This window comes from Labeo rohita, chromosome 9 (genome assembly GCF_022985175.1).
Source record: "Labeo rohita strain BAU-BD-2019 chromosome 9, IGBB_LRoh.1.0, whole genome shotgun sequence".
Lineage (NCBI taxonomy): Eukaryota > Metazoa > Chordata > Actinopteri > Cypriniformes > Cyprinidae > Labeo > Labeo rohita.
The window spans coordinates 5,545,758-5,566,496 of record NC_066877.1 but is presented as its reverse complement, the minus strand read 5'-3'; the positions used below and the strand labels follow the sequence as shown (position 1 = coordinate 5,566,496).

At 32.3% G+C, this 20,739-nt stretch overlaps 1 protein-coding gene across 2 annotated transcripts in view; it reads right to left on the bottom strand.

Annotated features, from left to right (window-relative positions):
• The window catches only part of epha3 (eph receptor A3), a 159,886-nt gene extending 139,800 nt beyond the window's left edge, over positions 1-20,086 (bottom strand). For both annotated transcript variants that reach the window (XM_051119278.1, XM_051119277.1), the window contains exons 1-2: positions 19,902-20,086; positions 8,489-8,553 (exon numbers count right to left, since the gene is read on the bottom strand). In XM_051119278.1, the coding sequence (XP_050975235.1) occupies positions 8,489-8,553; positions 19,902-19,986 (150 nt within the window). In that variant the 5' untranslated portion in view covers positions 19,987-20,086. The remainder of the gene's footprint in view (positions 1-8,488; positions 8,554-19,901) is intronic.
• Positions 20,087-20,739: the final 653 nt, after the last annotated feature.

The following is a 20,739-nucleotide window of genomic DNA, read 5'->3' as shown; positions in this document are numbered from 1 at the left end:
AAAAACCCAGTCTGGATATCTCTTTTACGGACAGCAGCTTCTAAAGGCCGCGTGGATTTCTCAAAGAGCGCCAGGCTACGATCGACACCGCTCTGTATTTCCTTCTCCACAGCGGGAGACGTCAGCCTTGCGCTTTGCAACTTAACACTCGACGGGCAGACCGAAGATGACTTTAGGTTTCTCCGAATATCACTTTACAATAGTAATCCCCCTCCAGCAAGGAAAGCAGCAGAGAAACGAGGAAATCAGCAGTTGGTACATTTGGCAGGGCTGCGGCCCAACTCCCCCCTGTGTACGCTCAGTGTGTACACAGGCCAACTGGTACTTTAAACTAATAGATTCCCTGGCACTTGTGGACAAAGTGGAGCAGAGCTTATGTTTCAGACAGATATGTAATAAAATTATAATCCTCCTCTCGCTCGTATTACAATGGAATTGCATTAGTTAGCGAAGACTGACATATACTGCTGGCTTTGGCTGGCATCGCATGCACATTTCCTGAATAGGTGCGCGGTTTCTCTATCGAATCTCGCTCTCTTCATTAGGACGGACAAAATTAGAGCGGATTCTGTTCGTGGGGACTCCATTAGCGTCAGAACGCCAGGATGCCGGAGAGGGCATGGAGGAAAATACGTACTTATGTGTACACAGGAGATCTAGCAGAGGAAATGAGTATCTGGAGGAGATGGCTGCTCGCTGTCAACTACGCATTTGTACTAACTGACACAAACAAAACTCTGACTGAGCTCAGACGACTCTGCTCAGAGGGTTCAATACCACTCCATATACACTTTGAGTGAAACAAAAGTGTAAGTGACACAATTTAACTGAAGATAAGCTAATGCTAGCTTTTGTTATTCATTTTTTTTGGAATCCATTTAAATGAATTCAACATTGATTTCACCTATTTAGTGACAGTGTTGGGGTGCAGGTAACTAAAATAGCATCTTTAATAACCTAATTTCAATTTTTAGTAGCATAGCTGTTTTCAAAAGTGCAGGTTTTTAGTAACAAGCTATTTTCCCCATGGGTAACAGTGAAGCATGACAAAACACTAGATCACTGGGTTTTATTAAAGTGTATTGCAAAAAGATTTAATAATCACAAACACTGTCGAAAAATCTTCTCTCATAAACGGTTGGGAAATATTATGCATTTTACTGAAATCACTTCATGTAAGCAAATCAGTAAAAGAAAAAAAGCTAGCAAATTGTTACTAAAAAAACTGCTCTGGTCCCTACTTCTGCATGCTTTGAAAAGAGTGCTTATAATATAATATGTGTGTATTTAGAAAATAATATACTTTTAGAGAATATGCTTCAGTGCAAGCAGAATGTAATGAGTTCATACACTCAACTGCATGTTATTTACAATAAAATGAAAACGTATTATAGTTTATATTAAATGAAATTAGGTGAACTTTAGAGTGCTTTCTGACCAACTTAAGTAAGAATTAATTTCACAAGTACTGTCTAAACATAAAATATCTAAAACAAATTAATTGCTATTCATGTATTGCACAAAAGCAACAAGAACAACTACATAAAACAAAAACGATTAACAGGCGTAAGCATAGGCAGAAATACCGTGCATTCTGCAAATAGACACGCAGCAGCCTATTGCTTTTTTGTGAATACTGATGCTTTAATAACAAATATTTTATCGGAGCATTTATGTTGGGATGTTAGGCAACACACAAGTTCACTATTTCACGTGAATCTCGTGGATGTACAGAAAAAAGTAACGTAACGAGTAATGTAACTAATTACTTTTGAAATAAAGTAATCAGAACAGTAATTTGATTACTTTTCAAAGGAGTAATAAGTAATCAGTCATTTAATTACATTTTCAGAGTAACTTGCCCAACACTGCAAGGGACTGCAAAAGAAAGAAAGAAAGAAAGACAGAAAGAAAGAAAGAAAGAAAGAAAGAAAGAAAGAAAGAATGATAAATTTTCAAATGGCGACAGATCGTTAATACATTTATAGTGATGAAAATCAATTACAATTCTAGAAAATCTAGAAAGAGAGAGAAAAAAAGAAAGAAAGAGAGACAGAAAGAAAGAGAGACAGAAAGAAAGAAAGAAATATTTTGAAGGCACATCATGAATACATTTATAGTAATAAAAATCAATTACAATTCTAGAAAATTTAGAAAATATAGAAAGAGAAAGAAAGAAATAGAAAGAAAAAAAGAAAGAAAGAAAGAAAGAAAGAAAGAAAGAAAGAAAGATATATTTTCAAATGAAGGCAGATCATTAATATATTTATAGTAATAAAAATCAATTACAATTCTAGAAAATATAGAAAATATAGAAAGAGAAAGAAAGAAAAAGAAAGATATATTTTCAAATGAAGGCAGATAATTAATATATTTATAGTAATGAAAATCTATTAAAAATCTAGAAAATCTAAAAATCTAGAAAGAAAGAAAGACAGTTCTAGAAAATCTATAAAGAAAAAAGAAAGGAAGAAAGAAAAAATATTGTCAAATGAATGCAGATCAATAATACATTTATAGTAATAAAAATCAATTACAATTCTAGAAAATAACAAAATCTAGAAAGGAAAAAGGAAGAAAGAAAGAAAGAAAGAAAGAAAGAAAGAGAAAGAAAGAAAGAAAGATATATTTTCGAATGAAGGCAGATCATTAATACATTTATAGTAATAAAAAACAATTAAAATTCTAGAAAATCTAAAACGAAAGGAAGAAACAAATAAAGGAAGAAAATAGAAAGACAGAAAGAAAGAAAGAAAGAAAGAAAGAAAGAAAGAAAGAAAGAAAGAAAGAAAGAAAGGAAGAATGAAAATCATCAGACCTATTTAAAAATATATATATATATTGCCACCCTACATAGTCAGTGTAACTATCTACTTTTGTTTGTTGCTTGTTGTGTTTCTAACTACTTAAGTGTAGCTTACAAAATTGCTTTAATTTCTGTGTAGCTTGTATTTTGAGAAGCTCCAGCTTCAAATCAGCTTACCCAACACTGCTCAAGAAGCATAAACTCATCCATATTATATTACAAAGAAACGCACCTCCCAAACTAAACTGAAGACACAAATCACTCCAAAAAGAAAACTGAAAAAGGCTCATGTTTATACGTGGAGGCCCGTGAGCTCACCCCATTCCCACAATATAGCAGGAAATGCTCGAAATGACAAGTGCTTCACCATCTATGATTTCTTGCACTGGGTCACGGCGACAACTGTACCCTATCAGTCAATACCTTTTCATCACAGCTTTTACCACAGAGAAACCATAACACATTGTGCGCTGGCCGCTCACCCTGCTGCGGCCATATGACGTGCTAATCCAACTTTATAGAGGGGGTTTTCTTTGCACTTTGTACAGCTGGAGACCTTTCACAGTTTCCTTTCAGGGGGAGGAAACTAAATGAGTTTCAGCATCATGTTGGAAATATTGTCTTTCGCTGCAGGCGCTGGCAGAGTGTGACTTCAGAAACGCATAATGAAAATTTGGTGTTTGCTGCCTGCTTTGTCTCAGTCGATTATGCTGTGATGCAGCAGATCTTCTGGCTTCTGCTCCAGATTTTTACAGAGCAAAATAAAACGAGGAAGTAGGTTATTATGGAACGCTGATGAAGTTTGAGTCAAAACAATCTGGCTTATATTAGTTTTATTGCTTTGGGTTTTCATTAACTCCTTTTTGCACAGATGACTTCTTCAGCTGTTATGAATAATCTATTGTTGTGCATTCATCAAATTACAAACAAAAATAGAAAAATGAAGAATTTTAGAATCTAATGTGTGCTTAGCTTATCTAAATAGGGACATTACATACACTTTTATTTTATTTTATTTTATTTTATTTTTAATTTAATTAATAAATAAATTAATTAATTAATTTATTTATTTTTAGAGAGAGAAAAAGAGAGGGAGTTGGTCAGATTTAGCTAACTTTTGGGTATTATTTATTAATAATACCCAATTTATTACTTTACAATTAAAAAAAAAAAAATAAATAAATAAAAAACAAAAAACAAAAAAAAAAAAAAAACAAAACAAATGAGGACATCCCCAAAAGAGGGGACATTTAATTTAATTTAATTTAATTTAATTTAATTAAAAAGTTTATCCTAACCCTACCCCTCAGAGAAAACTGAAAAAAAGTTTTACAATTTCAACAGATTTTTACAAATGAGTATGTCCCCAAAAGAGGGGACATTTATTTTATTTTATTTTATTTTATTTTATTTTATTTTATTATTTATCTCCAAAATATGGTTAAGTAGGCACACACACACACATTTTTTTATATTTTTTATTTTTATTTTTTTTTTTACAAAACTGGTTTTACAAATGAGGATGTCCCCAAAAGAGGGAATATTTAATTTAATTTAATTTAATTTAATTAAAAAGTTTATCCTAACCCTACCCCTCAGAGAAAACTGAAAAAAAGTTTTACAATTTCAACAGATTTTTACAAATGAGTATGTCCCCAAAAGAGGGGACATTTATTTTATTTTATTTTATTTTATTATTTATCTCCAAAATATGGTTAAGTAGGCACACACACACACATTTTTTTATATTTTTTATTTTTATTTTTTTTTACAAAACTGGTTTTACAAATGAGGATGTCCCCAAAAGAGGGAATATTTAATTTAATTTAATTTAATTTAATTTAATTTAATTTAATTTAATTTAATTTTATTTTATTTTATTTTATTTAATTTTATTTAATTTAATTATTTTTTATGTTATTTTATTTTATATATTTACAAAATAAGGTTAATTAGACACACACACACACACACACACACACACACACACATGTTTGTTTTTGTGAATTGTGGGGACTTTCCATAGACTTCTATAGATTTTATACTGACCAAACGATATTGTCTATCCCCTAACCCAACCCTAACCCTAAACCTAGCCCTCACAAAAACAAAAAAAAAAAACATGTTTGCATCGTTACACTTTCAGATAAACATCATTTACTATTTTTAATAATTTTTTAATATTGTGGGGTCCCCACAATGTCAAAAATTTCAGGTTTTACTATCCTTGTGGGGACATTTGGTCCCCACAATGTAGCAAAAACAAGTACACACACACACACACACACACACACACTATACGAAACTATAAATAGTTTCTTTAAAATTTATAGTATGAGAAAAGTGAAATAATTTGCTAAATTAATTTCTTTATTTCTTTAATTTGATTTATTTTGTTACTCTACTGAAGTCAAGGAAATTGGTTTAATATTATCTGAAAAAGTTTCTCTTTCTTTTCACCTTTTTTTTTCTTTTTCTCTTTCTTTTAAATTTACAAAAAAAAGTACATAAATATATATATATTTTACATTTATTAGCGCATGTTCACACTTAACTTTCATCATTTTTATTTCACTCTCCTGCTTTCTAAATATTTTTATTTGAATATTTATACATAAATAACTACATGATATACATGTGATAAACCCAATAAACATGATATAAACCTACTTAAGTTCAATAATAATAAAATAAATTATATTTTTTAAAAACTGCTTATTAATAAATGTTCGTCTTTTGATTATTGTTGATGCTTCTAATAATTATATGTAGTTTTTTTTTTGTTTTGTTTTTTTTTTTTGTTTTTTTTAAATTCACAACCTATTATACCATTATATATTTTTGAACAATAGTTGAATTAAAAACTACCCAGAAGGTTGGGTTAAACTTTTAACCCAACTGCCGTTCTTAACCCTACCTTTTTTTAAAGTTCTGCTACACTAACCAAATCAAATTATTTTAAAACAATGAAAAGTATTTGCAGCCCAGAATATTTACATTTCTATCCTGTTATCCGGTACAACCACCAATACTCCCAACGCGACAGATCAATCCTGTTATTCATTCAAAAATCTTAACTGGAATTAAAAACAATGCCGATGCCAAGCCAAGGCAGCGTTCGAGAGTCATTTGCACTTCTCGTTCTGTTCCTGAGGTAAAACAACTTTGAGAAACGAGGCATTCCAAACCCCAAAACTACAACCACCAATCAAGATCTAATCGGCGTCTCCACAGACGCCACAGCAAAGATGCTTTCCACCAACACAAGGAACAATCGCGCAGGGCCCTCGAGAGCAGCGCAGCAGATCGCGGCGGTTCGTACGAGCAGTCGTGCCGCAGACGGAGTAATCCCACTGCCCTGGGTAATGAATCCCAGGCTGAGGCCTGATGCAATTTGGAGAGGCCGTAATAAACAGCGCTGCGTGTTTAAAGAGCTGTCTGCGCAGGGCCGATTTATATTTACTGGCCTTATCTGAGCGGGCGGCCGCACAGGGAGCGTCCGATGGGCTTTGGCTCTTAATTTGCTTTAACCGGGCCCATTTGTGCTTACACTGGCAGAAGGCGGGCGGCCCATCCGTCAGTGTCAGTGCTGCGGCGGCACATTATTTGAAATCATTTTTGAGGGCATCGCTTTCAGGGCAAAATGCTTATCGCTTCAAACTAGGGAGAAGTCCTGAGTAATTAGAGCTAATTCACCTTGAGAACCTGATCTTCGCTGTAATCGTGACAACGGGCTACACGTCGACTTAATAAATCCCACAGCATTCAGCACATATCTGCGAGGGATTTCCTTTTTCGTTCTAAATCACCTTTATGGCTATATTGTAAAGATTAATGATGCTTTCTCTGTTGAACTTATGAACGTTTAGAAATTAATCTAGCAAATTAGCGCAATTACTCAATTTTCCCATAAATGTGCTCTACTGTACATTAAAAAGCACTTAATATAAAATGCAAATGACCTTTTTGTTTTTGTGCTTCATGTTTTTCTTTACTTTCCCTTTTTATTCTTCCCCCTCGATTCTATGAAAGGAAAGCTTTACGTTTTACGGTGCCAACAGTAAAAAAGAACGAGGGGAAACAAGGTTTGGCAGCTATATGGAACAAATTACTGGATTACCTTTAGCAACTGCCAGCAAGTCATTTTAACACATAATAAAGTTTAAAGAACGGTTTGGTCCGAGTAACCCTTGAGACCAATACCTGTACAGCTCCACAAATAAACATGGTTGTAATCGGAAGTTGCGACCTTGAGGTTTTGACAACAAAAATAAAGTACCTTGACTTGCTCTACGCTGACAAGAAAAACATACCTTTGGGCTTAGTATTCGCATACCTCGTTTTTTAATGTTATAATATGTGTTGTCTGTATTGTCTGTAATATATAAATGGTTTGGAATAATTATTTTAATTTAATTTAATTTAATTTAATTTAATTTAATTTAATTTAATTTAATTTAATTTAATTTTATTTTATTTTATTTATTTATTTATTTATTTTTAAGTCTCTTATGCTTACCAATGTTATAATATATGTTGTCTGTATTTTTTTGTATATATTAATGGTCAAAAGTTTGGAATAATCATTTTATTTTATTTTATTTTATTTTATTTTATTGTATTTTATTTTATTTTATTTTATTTTATTTTATTTCATGTTTTTGGGGAAAAAAGTCTCTTATGCTAACCAATGTTATAATATATGTTGTCTGTATTTATATATATATATATATATATATATATATTTGGTCAAAAGTTTGGAATAATTATTTTATTTTATTTTATTTTATTTTATTTTTAAATAATTATTTTATTTTATTTTATTTTATTTTTAAAGCTTATTTTCAGCATCATTACTCCAGTTTTCAGTGTCACATGATCCTTCAGAAATCATTCTAATATGCTGACACATTAATTATCAATTTTTACTAGTGCTCAGTTGTAAATAATGGTTCTTATTATCATTAAAAATGTTGAGTTTTTGTTGCTTAATATTTTCTAAATACCATGATACATTTCTTTTCAGGATTCTTTTCACAAACTGTGTTCAACACTGAAAATATTAAGAAATATGAAATATATTTTTTGAGCAGCAAATCATCATATTAGCATGATTTCTGAAGGATCATGTGACAATGAATACTGGAGTAATGATGCTGAAAATTCAGCTTTGCATCACAGGAATAAATTACATTTTAACTTATATTAAAACAGAAAACAGTTATTATAAAACATAATAATATTTCACAATATTACATTTTTTTTTAATTGTATTTTGATTAAATAAATGCAGCTTTGATGAGCATAAGAGACTTTAAAAAACATGAAAAAATAAATTATTTTATACTTTTGACCAGTAGCATATGTTTATAAGAATAAGAATTTAAAAATTAAAATTTTGATTTTATCAGTTAAAATGTAATTAATTTTAGTGTAAAGTCCTTAAATTGTTTGTAAATTATCCAAACAAAATCACATCTGATACTAGTTTCTCACTAGTTTCTACTTTGTCTCATGTAATAAATAAATAAATAATTAAAAATCTTTTTTTTTGAAACTTAACTCAAATTATAAATGCCCCTAAAACTACACACACTTTTCCAGCTCCCCAACAACATCCTTACAGCACGAAATCTCTTTTCTTTTCCGGTAAGAAATATGGATTAGGTCTGCAGCACTCACCCCATGGGATGGGGATGATATCCAGCCCAGCTCCCCTTGGCTTGCTTTGGAGTCCAACAGGTTAACTGTAGAAAAAGGAGAAAGAAGGAGACAGAAACAAATAAGCAGTTAGCCCTTTGTAAGATCCGGTTTCACCCCCCGCCACACGTCCACCCGGGTCCGGCGTACGGCTCTCAGTGTGCAGCGTCCCGATCAACACAGTATTTACTCAGCTGCACCGCTTTATGCCACAATCCAATTAAACAAACAATGGAGTCAACGGACTCATCCTTCAAACGAGTATTTTTCGGTTTTCAGTTAGCCGGCCGAAGAAAACTTACCCTCGTTAACCCGAGCATGACGGGATCTTTAACGTCTGACCCGTCGCGTTTCAGACTACTATTTCACCGATAGGGATCTCGAACAAGACGAACAAATCACAGATGCTTTCTTTTATCTGACAAGCACTAGCCTGAAAGGATTCAATATTTTAAAGTGATGTGTTGATAAGAGATTACAGCTAGAACATGATTGTTTTTTTTTAAACATTTAACCCCATTTAAGGTGATGTTGTTACTGTGTAATTACACAAATAAGTATTGAGTAATATTAAGCAACTACAAGTAGGTTAAGATTAGGGTTAAGGTTAGTTACTAATTATTACATATTTTACTGTTATGACTAAAAGTACATGTAACGTAAACACGTCACCTTAAAACAAAGTCTCAGTAAAATACTACATGATGTAATAACTTTAATTCATTAAACGACTAAACATTTATGTAATACCATTTTTCACAGTACATTTCGTTCTGAAACACTTTTGCAGTTAACTCTCCTAAAATATTATTTTGCGATTTTTATTTCACTTTCTCACTTTCTAAATATTAATTATTGAACTATTTTATTTTATTTTTATTTTATTTTGTTTTTAAAGCTTATTTTCAGCATCATTACTCCAGTTTTCAGTGTCATTCTAATATGCTGATTTGGTACACATTAATTATCAATTATTACTAGTGCTCAATTATAAATGATGGTTCTTATTATCATTAAAATGTTGAGTTTTTGTTGCTTAATATTTTGTAAATACCGTGATACATTTCACTTTCTAAATATTCATTATTGAATATTTATACAAATATAACACTATGATAAACAAGATTACTCTTAGTATAACATACAATCCTAAATAAATAGATTAAATAAATCAACAACAATATATTTATAGTTATTAATGATAAAATATATTTTTTTCCACCACATTTCAAAAAATATATTGTGTGTATAAATAATATACATTAAAAATAAATACATACATAGGACATATTTATTTTCCATTCATATTTTGCTTATTAATGTTTTCTTGTTTGTGCAATATAAATATTTGAAAATTCTCAGATGTCATTGTTTTATTTATCTCATACACTGTTTAATATGCGCCTGCCTTTGTATTCAATATTTATTTCTGTTTGTGTAGAAATTTTTTATTTTTATTAAACACAATATCAAACGCTTGTCCGATCCAATAAATGAAAATTAAGGAGACAACAACAAAAACTCAACTGAGATAAAAATCAACAGAGAATGAAAGCTAAAACAATGGGAGCGAACTGCAAGGAAATAGTACTGCATTATTAAAAATGGCTGGCTGGCTGCATGGCGTGCTACAGTGGAGAAGGTCGTGACAAGCTCTTGACATCTCAGTGTCTCCTGCTCTCATAACAACGCCTCCTGTTTGATTGAGCAAGGCTTCTACGGGCACAAAGAGAGAGAACAAAAGCCTCCGTCGGCGTACAGTAAACGCATAATCCCAGATGACATGTGGGCCACTCAGCATGGCGTCTACGGCCCCTGCTAATAGCTGTGTCACTCATTCTCCCTACAGCAATGGCCAGAAAACATCCAGCACCAACCACAAATGGACATATGGGACACGGATGACATAAACCTCGCTTTTCTAAAAGTGCCTAGAAACGTATACTTTAATGCCAGCGTTTATTTTCTTATCACAAAGCGTGACATGATGTCCAAATCAGGGCCAATACACCTTCGAAACATGAGAAATTTGTTCCTATACCAGTCATAAATTTGGACACTTACTCATTCTATAATATCTATTTTCATATTTCACATTTTAGAACAATAGTAAGGTCATTAAAATGATAAAATAACACACATTTTATTTATTAAAATTTGGTAAACAAAAGTGTTAACCACTGGACAACTTCATGAAGTATTTAAATTCACATTTTTCTCATTGTTTAAATTTATCATTTGTTTCAGCCATATTGCATATTTATTTTATTAATAATAATAATGATTATTATAAAATTTGTATTATAAAATGTATGTATTTGTTTGTTTGTTTGTTTATTAAATTAAATTAAAATTTTAGGTTTTTTTTAGAGAAACTAGGATAATTTATATGATTGGTTATTCAATTTATTATACAAATTGTTGAAATTAAATAAAAATAAATGTTGTTTTGTAAAGACATTAAATCAAATGAATTTAAATTAAATTACAATTGTAGTTTTTTAGAAAAACTAGAATAATATATATGACTGATTATTCAATTTATAATATAAATGAATGAAATGGAATAAAAATGTTGTTTTGTAAATGAATTGAAGTTGTTATGTAAATTAAATTAAATTTTCAGTTTTTTAGAGAAACTAGAAAAATGTATATGATTGATTATTCCGATTATAATATAAATTAATGAAATGACAAAAATGAAATAAAATGAACAGAAATAAAATGAAAAATTTTGTTTTGTAAAGACATGAAATTAAATGAATTAAAATTAAATTACAACTGTATGTTTTTAGAAAAACTAGAATAATATATACGACTGATTATTCAATTTATAATATAAATTAATGAAATGGAATAAAATTTGTAAATGAATTGATGTTGTTATGTAAATTAAATTAAATTACATTACATTTTCAGTTTTTTTAGAGAAACTAGAATAATTTATGTGATTGATTATTCAGTTTATATTACAAATTAATAAAATGAAATTAAATGAAAAATGTTGTTGTATAAAGACATTCACACACCAGGGCAATTTTTACTATTTATTAATTAGTAAATTTATTAATGGAAATTATATTTTAAATAATTAAATGAAATATTAATTAGTAAATGTATTCATTTATATTATAAATGGAAATTATAATAAATTTAAAAATGTTGTTTTGTAATTTCATTTTTACTATTTACATATTAATTAGTAAATGTATTCATGGAAATTATATTTTAAATAATTTCATTTCGTTTCATTATTTCATTTAAAAATTCATGTTCAGTATTGTAAAGAAATTTGTGAACTGGGATGATTTGTATTAGCCTGTTTTTCTACCGAACTCATTTCAAACATTTTTTTAAGATCATGAGAAGCATACATTCAGTCAAGTGCATAATTTTGACTTCCAGTCTTCCAGTGACTCCAGTGAGAGTCTGTTACAGACCCCATTATCAAATTCCAGCAGAAAACAGCAGCGCACCTGAGCGCTAGCCAAACAGCTGGCTGTTCCCATACTGTAGATGATCCCTATTAACTATAATAAAGCTATCTGCTTATGTCAGATAATGGCAGCTCACATCCAGCTCCGTTGCTTCCAATTTAAATTTCTCAATGAGCCGAGCCCGCATCTCAAATTGAGCCGACCGGGGAAATTTGAGACCATAAAATTAGAAAGCTACAGTACATGGGTGAGGCGATTTCTGCAGCTGTACGAGCCGGAAATCACAGCCAACGCCATTCCCACCCTCTCCGCCGAAAGTGTAGCATCAAGCACAAAACAAAGGACTGATTATGAACAGCTGATCCAACGGCCATCTCGTCCAACCGACCGCACCAGACCAAATAGGTAAATCAATACAGGAGCGAGACAATCATCTAGGATTCCAACCACAGGCCGCCAAAGGGCTTTCCGTCTCTCTAATGTATCATCTCTGCACTACTAGCGATTGTTTTCCTTCCCTCAGCACATGGCACATTGATCACACACATTAACAGTGGTGAAAAAGAGACAAAGATAATGTTTCATTCACAAACTATCTAATAACAGCTCAGTGTGAAAGGTAATGGTTACGTCACTAATGATGAATTACATATTTAGGGGAAGCAACTTTTAGTACGGCGCAGCTGTAATATCAGCCAGATTTTTCTTTACGACTCATAAATTACTACAAAAATAACACTAATGTGCCAACAGTAATAGTAGTACATATATATTTACATTGAGATCATAATATTGAATTTAACAAAATAGACAAGAAGTCTGTTCTAAAACTGCCCCATTACGTCTATCAGCCTAGAGTTAAAAAAATGACATTCAAATGTATAATATTTTCACTTGTATATTGTGTTATGAGCAACTGAAATTAAATACTATAAGTATAGATATGCACTTAAATTCAAATGTATTTCACTTTTATACTGTATTATGAGTAAATGACTTTAAATACTGTAAGTAAAGATATGCATTTAAAAATCAAAGGCAGCATATTTTTACTTCTGTATCATATTATGAGTAACAGAATTTAGACGGATATCTATACTTACAGTATTTAACATCAGCTTCCATAATATGATACAGAAGGTGAAATTACATTAGTAATTATCATAATTACTTTTTCATCACTTTTATATCATATTATGAGTAACTGACATTAAATACTATAAATATAAATACATATTTAAATTCAAATGTCATAATTTCACTTTTATGTTGTATTATGAGTAACTAATATTAAATACTTCAAGTACAGATATGCATTTGAATTCAAAGGCATCATAATTTAAATTTTATATTGTATGAGTAACAGACATTAAAGTATAAATATGAAATTCATTCAAATGTATCATAATTTCACTTTTATATTGTATCATGAGTAACTGATATTAAATACTGTAAGCAAAGATATGTATTTAAATTCAAAAGTATCATACGTTCACTTTTCTATAATATTATGGATAATATATCTGTGTCATATATCTGTATATATATAAGTGTATATATAAGTGTGTGTATATATATATATACATGAAAGTATGATACATTGGAATGAATTTCATATATATACTTATGGTATTTAATGTCAAAGGCATCATAATTTCAATTTCGTATCATAAAATAAGTATAGATATGCAGTTCATTCAAATGTATCGGAATTTCACTTTTATACTTTTATGTTGTTACTGATATTAAATACTGTAAGTATAGATATGCATTTACATTCAAAGACATCATAATTTCACTTTCATATCATATTATGAGTAACTGACAATGAAGTATAGATATGCAATTCATTGAAATATATCATAATTTCACTTTTAAGTTGTATCATGAGTAACTGACATTAAATACTACAAATATAGATATGTATTTTAATTCAAAGGCATCATATTTTCATTTTTCTATAGCATTATGGGTAACAGAATTTAAACAGATATCTATACTTAGAGTATTTAATGTCAATTACTTATAATATGATATAAAAAAGTGAAATTATGATGCTTTTAAATTTGTATATCTATACTTATGGTAGTTAATGTCACAGGCATCATAATTTCAATTTTATATCCTATAATGAGTAATTGACATAAAAATATAGATATGCAATTCATTTTAAAGTATCATAATTACACTTTTATATTGTATTATGAGTAAACTGACATTAAATATGGTAAGTAAAGATATGCATTTAAATTCAAAGACATCATATTTTCACTTTTATATAATATTGTGGCTAACAGAATTCAAACAGATATCTATACTTACAGTATTTAATGTCAGTTACCCATAATATGATAAAAAAGTGAAATTATGATGCCTTCGAAATTAAATGCATCTCTACACTTATGGGATGTAATGTTAAAAGCATCATAATTTCACTTGCATATAATATTATATGTAATTTACCTTAAATGCTATAAGTATAGATACGTATTTCAGTTCAAAGGCATCATATTTTCACTTATATATCATATGACGGATAAACGGAGATCTATACTTACAGTATTTAATGTCAGTTACCCAAAATATGATACAAAAGTGAAACTTTGATGCCTTTGAATTTAAATGTATATCTATACTTAAGATATCTAATGTGAAGGGCATCATAATTTCAGTTTCACGTCATATTATGGGTATTTGACATGAAATACTTTAGGTAAGATGAAATGCACTGTTGTAAAAGTTCATTTTAAGCTATTAAAAAAAGAAAGCAGCGTTTATTACCTTGTAATTACAGACTACACTGAATTTCGCTGAAAAATACTTTGAAAAAATAATTAATGACAATGCAGGACCATGTAAAATTAACTAGTGAAAATAAAATAAAATAAAATGTAAAATAAAAAACATATTTCCTACAAATTTTTTAATTGTCTTAAAAGAAAATCGGATGTTATGCGACAACAACCCACATGCTGAATAAGTTTAATCACTCCAACATCTTGTTTGTTACAAAACTTAGTGTGTTACAAATCACCCTTTTATAATTGCCTTGTCACATAATTCTTAAGATTTCACTGTGTTTCAGGCAATAAGAACACATCGCTCGCGGGAAAACAGCCACTAACCTTAAACATATCTGTGACCACGGCTGTCGATTACGATCTGAATAAGATTTGCATGGGTCTAAGAGAACCATATGGCCCGTGAATGGCACACTGCCTTGCCTTCTCACCCTCCTCTTCACCTCTCAGGTAGTTAATTAAATCTGTTATTGAATTAAGATGAGAGTCAGGTGTCTGAACACCTCAGAACCGCCGGGTCCTCGGAGAGCAGCGAAGCTGATGCCTGGCTTTATTAAAATCTGACTGTGGGTGTATGAGACACATGGCGGATTATTTTCAAAGGATTTTCGAGTGAGAACAAGAGGCCGCGATATGTGTGTCCAAAATATCCACTGCTGATCCCTTTTCTCCCCTGCAGCTGGCCTACCTTCACTAAGGGTCGTCACGAACCCCAAAACCTTTCTGAGAAGTCACCACTTGCGCCTTAAGTTTTATGATTTATGGCTTCCTTACTAGTCAAACCACATTTTGGGTTTTATATTCAAGAGCTGTCGAGATTTGACGCTCTGAATTTACTAATTCCCCAACTCAACTATCCGAAAAACCAAAAATAAACACAATCAAATAGAAAAACAATAGCAAACTGCAGGTCTTGCAGCCTGATTGAAGCTTCCGCCCATAGTGGCACGATGGCAGTGAAGTATTAACCTCTACGCCATGAATAATTCAGTCAAGTCTCAGGGTGTCTGCCTCAGCCCCTCCGAATGCTTACAGCTTTTCTGTCCACCATTTCCGTCCAAAATCCACCGATCAGCACGACCATGCATGTTACTGCAATACTGGTGATACTCTATGCATTTGTGTGTGTAAGCAAATTTCTAAAATGTCTAAAAAGTAACATCACTCGCAAAAAAACATTAGACGTCCCATCTGGAAACTAGTGCACCATGACATCACACCACACCATGTCGTGCTGCCATCACGTAGTCGGAGCAAGCGGAGCGTTGTGGCTTGCATACTGCGCCATCTTGGCCACAAGTTAGAAAATGGAAACCTTCCATAATTGTGATTCGTTTACATCTATATTTATGTTTTTGGCAGATGCTCTGTTTTAGAAGTGATCGGCTTTGTGAAGATTTCCTGAGATATTTTAGCGAGACTTTTGTTTTAGATGAAATCGGCGTGTAAGGATGTGGTCAACTGTTCGCTGTGATCCCACATGCTCGGAAAAACGTCTGTCTTGAGCACGGACGATGGGATAGGCGATATGCATTACACTAGACTTGCTCCCAAAAGTTTGCCCACCACAAACGTGACACACACAGGCCAAGCTAAATGGCAGAAAAATTAATTTGCTTCTTTAAACAGAAGTATGTTTCACTAGGCAGTGTGCCCAGATCCAAAAAAAAGATCATATCAACCCCCCCCCCTTTTTTTTCCTGCCATGTGTTGATTGTTTAAAAAAATGAAACATTACACTGGCATTAAACACACTGCTACCAATTAAGAAAATTGTCACTATTTATTAAATAAACTTTAAACCAGTAAAGTTTAATGTGTATATTTTAAGTTTGAAAAAAATCCTATTTGCTGTTAGCAGTCTCAACAGAACATAATCTGCATTTGAAAAATGGGAGAAATAATAAGAGAAAATACATAGATTTAAAAAAAAAATGCTGTGTCTATCTGTTGGAGAGTGTAAGTAGGCTTCAAGTTACTTTGTTGTTTTCAAACACAGCACATAGGAAAAATGCAGTAAAAATAGTCAAGAATATTTTTAGACTCTTACTGTGCTGCACGGATTTTCAGAAAATACCTAAATTAAACCACAGTACTACTAACTAAAATACAGAGGTCAACTGGTCAGTTAATAAATATTTATTTATTTAATTATTTAGTTGTTGTTGTTGTTGTTATTATTATTATTATTATACGTGGGTGTTGTTTATTGACGGTGTAGGCTATAGTTAAGTAACGCAAAGTACTTATATTGTCCCCCAACTTTCTAATCGTTTAAAAATCAAATTCTGCCAGCTGTAGCTTTCAAATTTTAGTCTGATGATTAATTTTGCTCAATTAAATTAAATTGACATAGTAACGTGTTTCGGGCTTATATTTTATCTATCTATCCTTAAAGACGCATATGCTAAAACACACAAGGTGACCGACACTAATGAGGTCGCAATGAGGTGCGCTCTACAAAGATTTAGGTATTAAAATACATTACAGGCAATAAAGACTTTACTTTAAAGTTTTGATTAGTATTACTGCTATTTTACGACCTGATGTTAAGGGTTAAAGTGCACGGCCCATGTAGTAAATCGGCCCATTTCAGCCCGAAGAGAAGAACGCGTCAAATTCCTATCGGGTCAAACAACAGTTCTGGGGTATGTTAGCCAATGAAAGTTATGTAATTAAATATTATTAAAGTGAAATAAATAAATAAAGATGAATAAATTCCAAACTTCAGTAGAGTTTATTTCCTGGAAAAAAAAAAAAAAAATAGGGTGGAATAGACCAGCTAATGAGTCTCGCTTCGCATTGATATATAACTTCAATCACATACTGTCTCTGAAAGGATTTATGAGTCTCATAACATTTCTGTTCTGAATTAATGCTCGTTGTCTATATGTACTATTCTAAGAAAGGGTTTTAATATGAACATGTATAGCTGAACATCTAACAAAGCATAATTCAATCGTCAATAAATGCATTTCGGGAGGTGAGCCGCGATTTCCTAAAGGTCATTGAATTGGCCTCTGACGCTTAGCACGTTCAATATTAGCTAATACAAAAATAAACCTACTATTTTATTCATTCAAATCATATAAGTACATAATAAACAGCACACTTGAGTTGATTAGGTGGCTGCAAGCTGTAAAAAAGCACTTTGCTCCAAATGATATCAATAGCTGCGGCTCTATACTGACACTCTCTGGTGAAAAACACGTCCCATTACATACTTTTTCAGCAAAAGGTAATTCACAACCCATAAATCACAATAAGAGAGAAAAGCCGCTCTGCTTCACAGAACAGACAGCTAAAACATCATGTAACATCAGACAGATCGCCCACCTTTGAGTTGACAGCATATGAGCACATCTTATCTTTCAACAAAGACACTCTGATGCAAAAATACCTATTCTAAATCCAATAATAGCAAACAGGCCTGAACGTTTGTTTCATCTCGAACATAAAGTCACAACACTAAACGGATCTTTCCATCTTCTGTATAGCTGAATAAGATCAACGAATATGTCTCTCTCTCTCTTTCTAATTAGGCCAACCCTAAAGCTCCTGAAGTTTTGGAAATGCTAATAAACAGGCCTATATATCGAATATGTGACGATACCGACGGCAACTTTTGTAATTAGTATAGAGGGGATTTACGCAAAGATATCAAGTCTCACGTCTCTTTATTTTCTCTACGACTACAGAAAAAAAGTTTACAACTCTGAACGGGACAAATAATGTTAATAACTGTGATCTAAACACATGCAGAAGGGGTAAACATGCATTTTAAGCAAATAATGAAAAGAAATAAAACATATCCGTTATTTAGGGCCTATATCTCGGTCCCGCCGCTTCTGTAAGTGTTTCACAAAGGACGTTCAGATGTCAAAACAAAAATACAGTGTCCTAGAAATAACAACCGTTTTGCAGCTAACTTTTATAGGCTTAGGATTTTTAAGTTACTTACTTTAACGAATGTTTTGGTCGTAGGCTGCTTTCACTTAATCACTTTATTTTAAATCTCATTAGTTTCTAGGCCTTTACAGTAGTTGTGCAGATTATCCAAACGGCCACATATTACTGAAAATTAAAAATAAAAAAGCAACACACGTCCCAATATGTTTAAGCTAATAAGTTAATAACTAATCGTTTGATTAGGATTAGATAACTGAGATAACTGTACAACATCGGCACCAATAACCTCTGATGTGACCTGTTATTTCTGGGTAATATTTATAAAAAAAACACCCGCAACTGTAAGCAGCTTATAATGGCAAGATAAACACTTCAAAATATGCTTTAAGTTAACACCAACGTGTATTGCTTTAAGTGAATGCATAAATAAATATATAAAAATGCATAAAGAAGAATAGGCTACTCGCCTAAGTGTCAGACACCCGATTGTCTAAGGTAAAAATCTGCTTACCCGAAAGGCGCATTTGAAGCAAAGTACATCCAATAACTTTGACGTATTTCAAGCGCAGTGTAACTGAATAAACTCGGTGCACAAACTTACAGCGCATGTAAATATGTCTTATAGCTAGACTCCGTGCAAAATAAATTTAATGTTAGCAGTTTCTTAATTACGAAGAAATTACAAATGCATCAAACGCACAAAGAGTCTTTACACAAATAGCGTATTTTAAGATTACGCGGTGTGCTCAGTTGATTTTCGGACTGGATTTCGCGCTCAGTCGTTGCGCGTTCGTGCTCTCCCAACCGATCGATCGTTTCAATACACGTTTTGATCATGTATCTCAAGTGGCCCTATCAAACAATAATAAACAATACTAAAAGTTGATTTTGCAGCGACATCTTTGTATATATTTCCCGCGCAAGCAATTCAATGCGTCTCACGCAGAACTGCGATATTATTGATTCGCACAATAAATCGGTTCATTTGGAGCAGCAGCTCTGACAGAAAGTGAACGAGCGGGCGTTTAACCAATATGATCGAATTCGCCGCGGCTTGTTGGATGAGCTTCGGAGGTAAAGCAGGTAACTATTCACTTCGATTTCATGTTTCCCGTCAACGCTGAGCAGAAAATAAAAATAAAAACCCTGTCTGGTCCAGCGCAAGTCAATAAAGACAGAGTCTATCACACGCTACAGTATAAGCAGAGATGAGGTATTATATGTCTCGCACTCCAGACGTTATCTTACCTTCATTGGACGGATGAATAATGAATTCTGCGCTGGAAATAAACGTGAAGAGAAAAAGGAAAAGTATTAAGGTTTTGCAATCCATGATAGCAGTTGAGGGGGCAAAGCAAGGTACATAACTCCATGAAGCATGCCACTCATGTGAGGGCTTCTGTTCCGACACAAGTTACCATTCTCGGCTCAGAGGCTGATGTCAAGTTTGACACCGGAGACGAGGAGGAGTCTCTCTCTCTCTCTCTCTCTCTCTCTCTCTCTCTCTCTCTCTCTCTCTCTCTCTCTCTCTCTCTCTCTCTCTCTCAGTCCTCAGTTCTCACCGGGAGCTTCCCTTTTTCGCTGGGTCCTACACACCAGACAGCGCCGTTTATTAGACCGGCAGGTTCAACAGAGGTCATGTCATCTCTCGGAAATTGAAGGGAAGACAAAAACACATGAGGCAGCTCATCAAATTCCAGTTACTATATGTCACACAGTGGAATTTATGCACTTCCTTTGCCTAAAAAACAGCACTAAGCTCTACGCATTTGTTACATCAAGAAAGCCTGAGCTACAACATATGGCTTTGTTTGGGCAAATAGGCTAAATGTTACGGTCAAACTTACACTGTTCAGAGTGTAAGACGTTAGTAATACCATATAACATGTATTGAAGCTATTTTATTGAACTAAAATTGCAAATACGCTTTGTATCACGCAGTAAAATAAAACAAAAACTACACACTAAAACTGAAAACGCAAGTTTATTTGCTGGGTATCTTACAGTGTTAGTCACAAAGTTAAAACATAAAAACAAAACTAAAAGAGTTTATTATCAAGAAAAGAAAGAAAGAGAGAATGAAAGA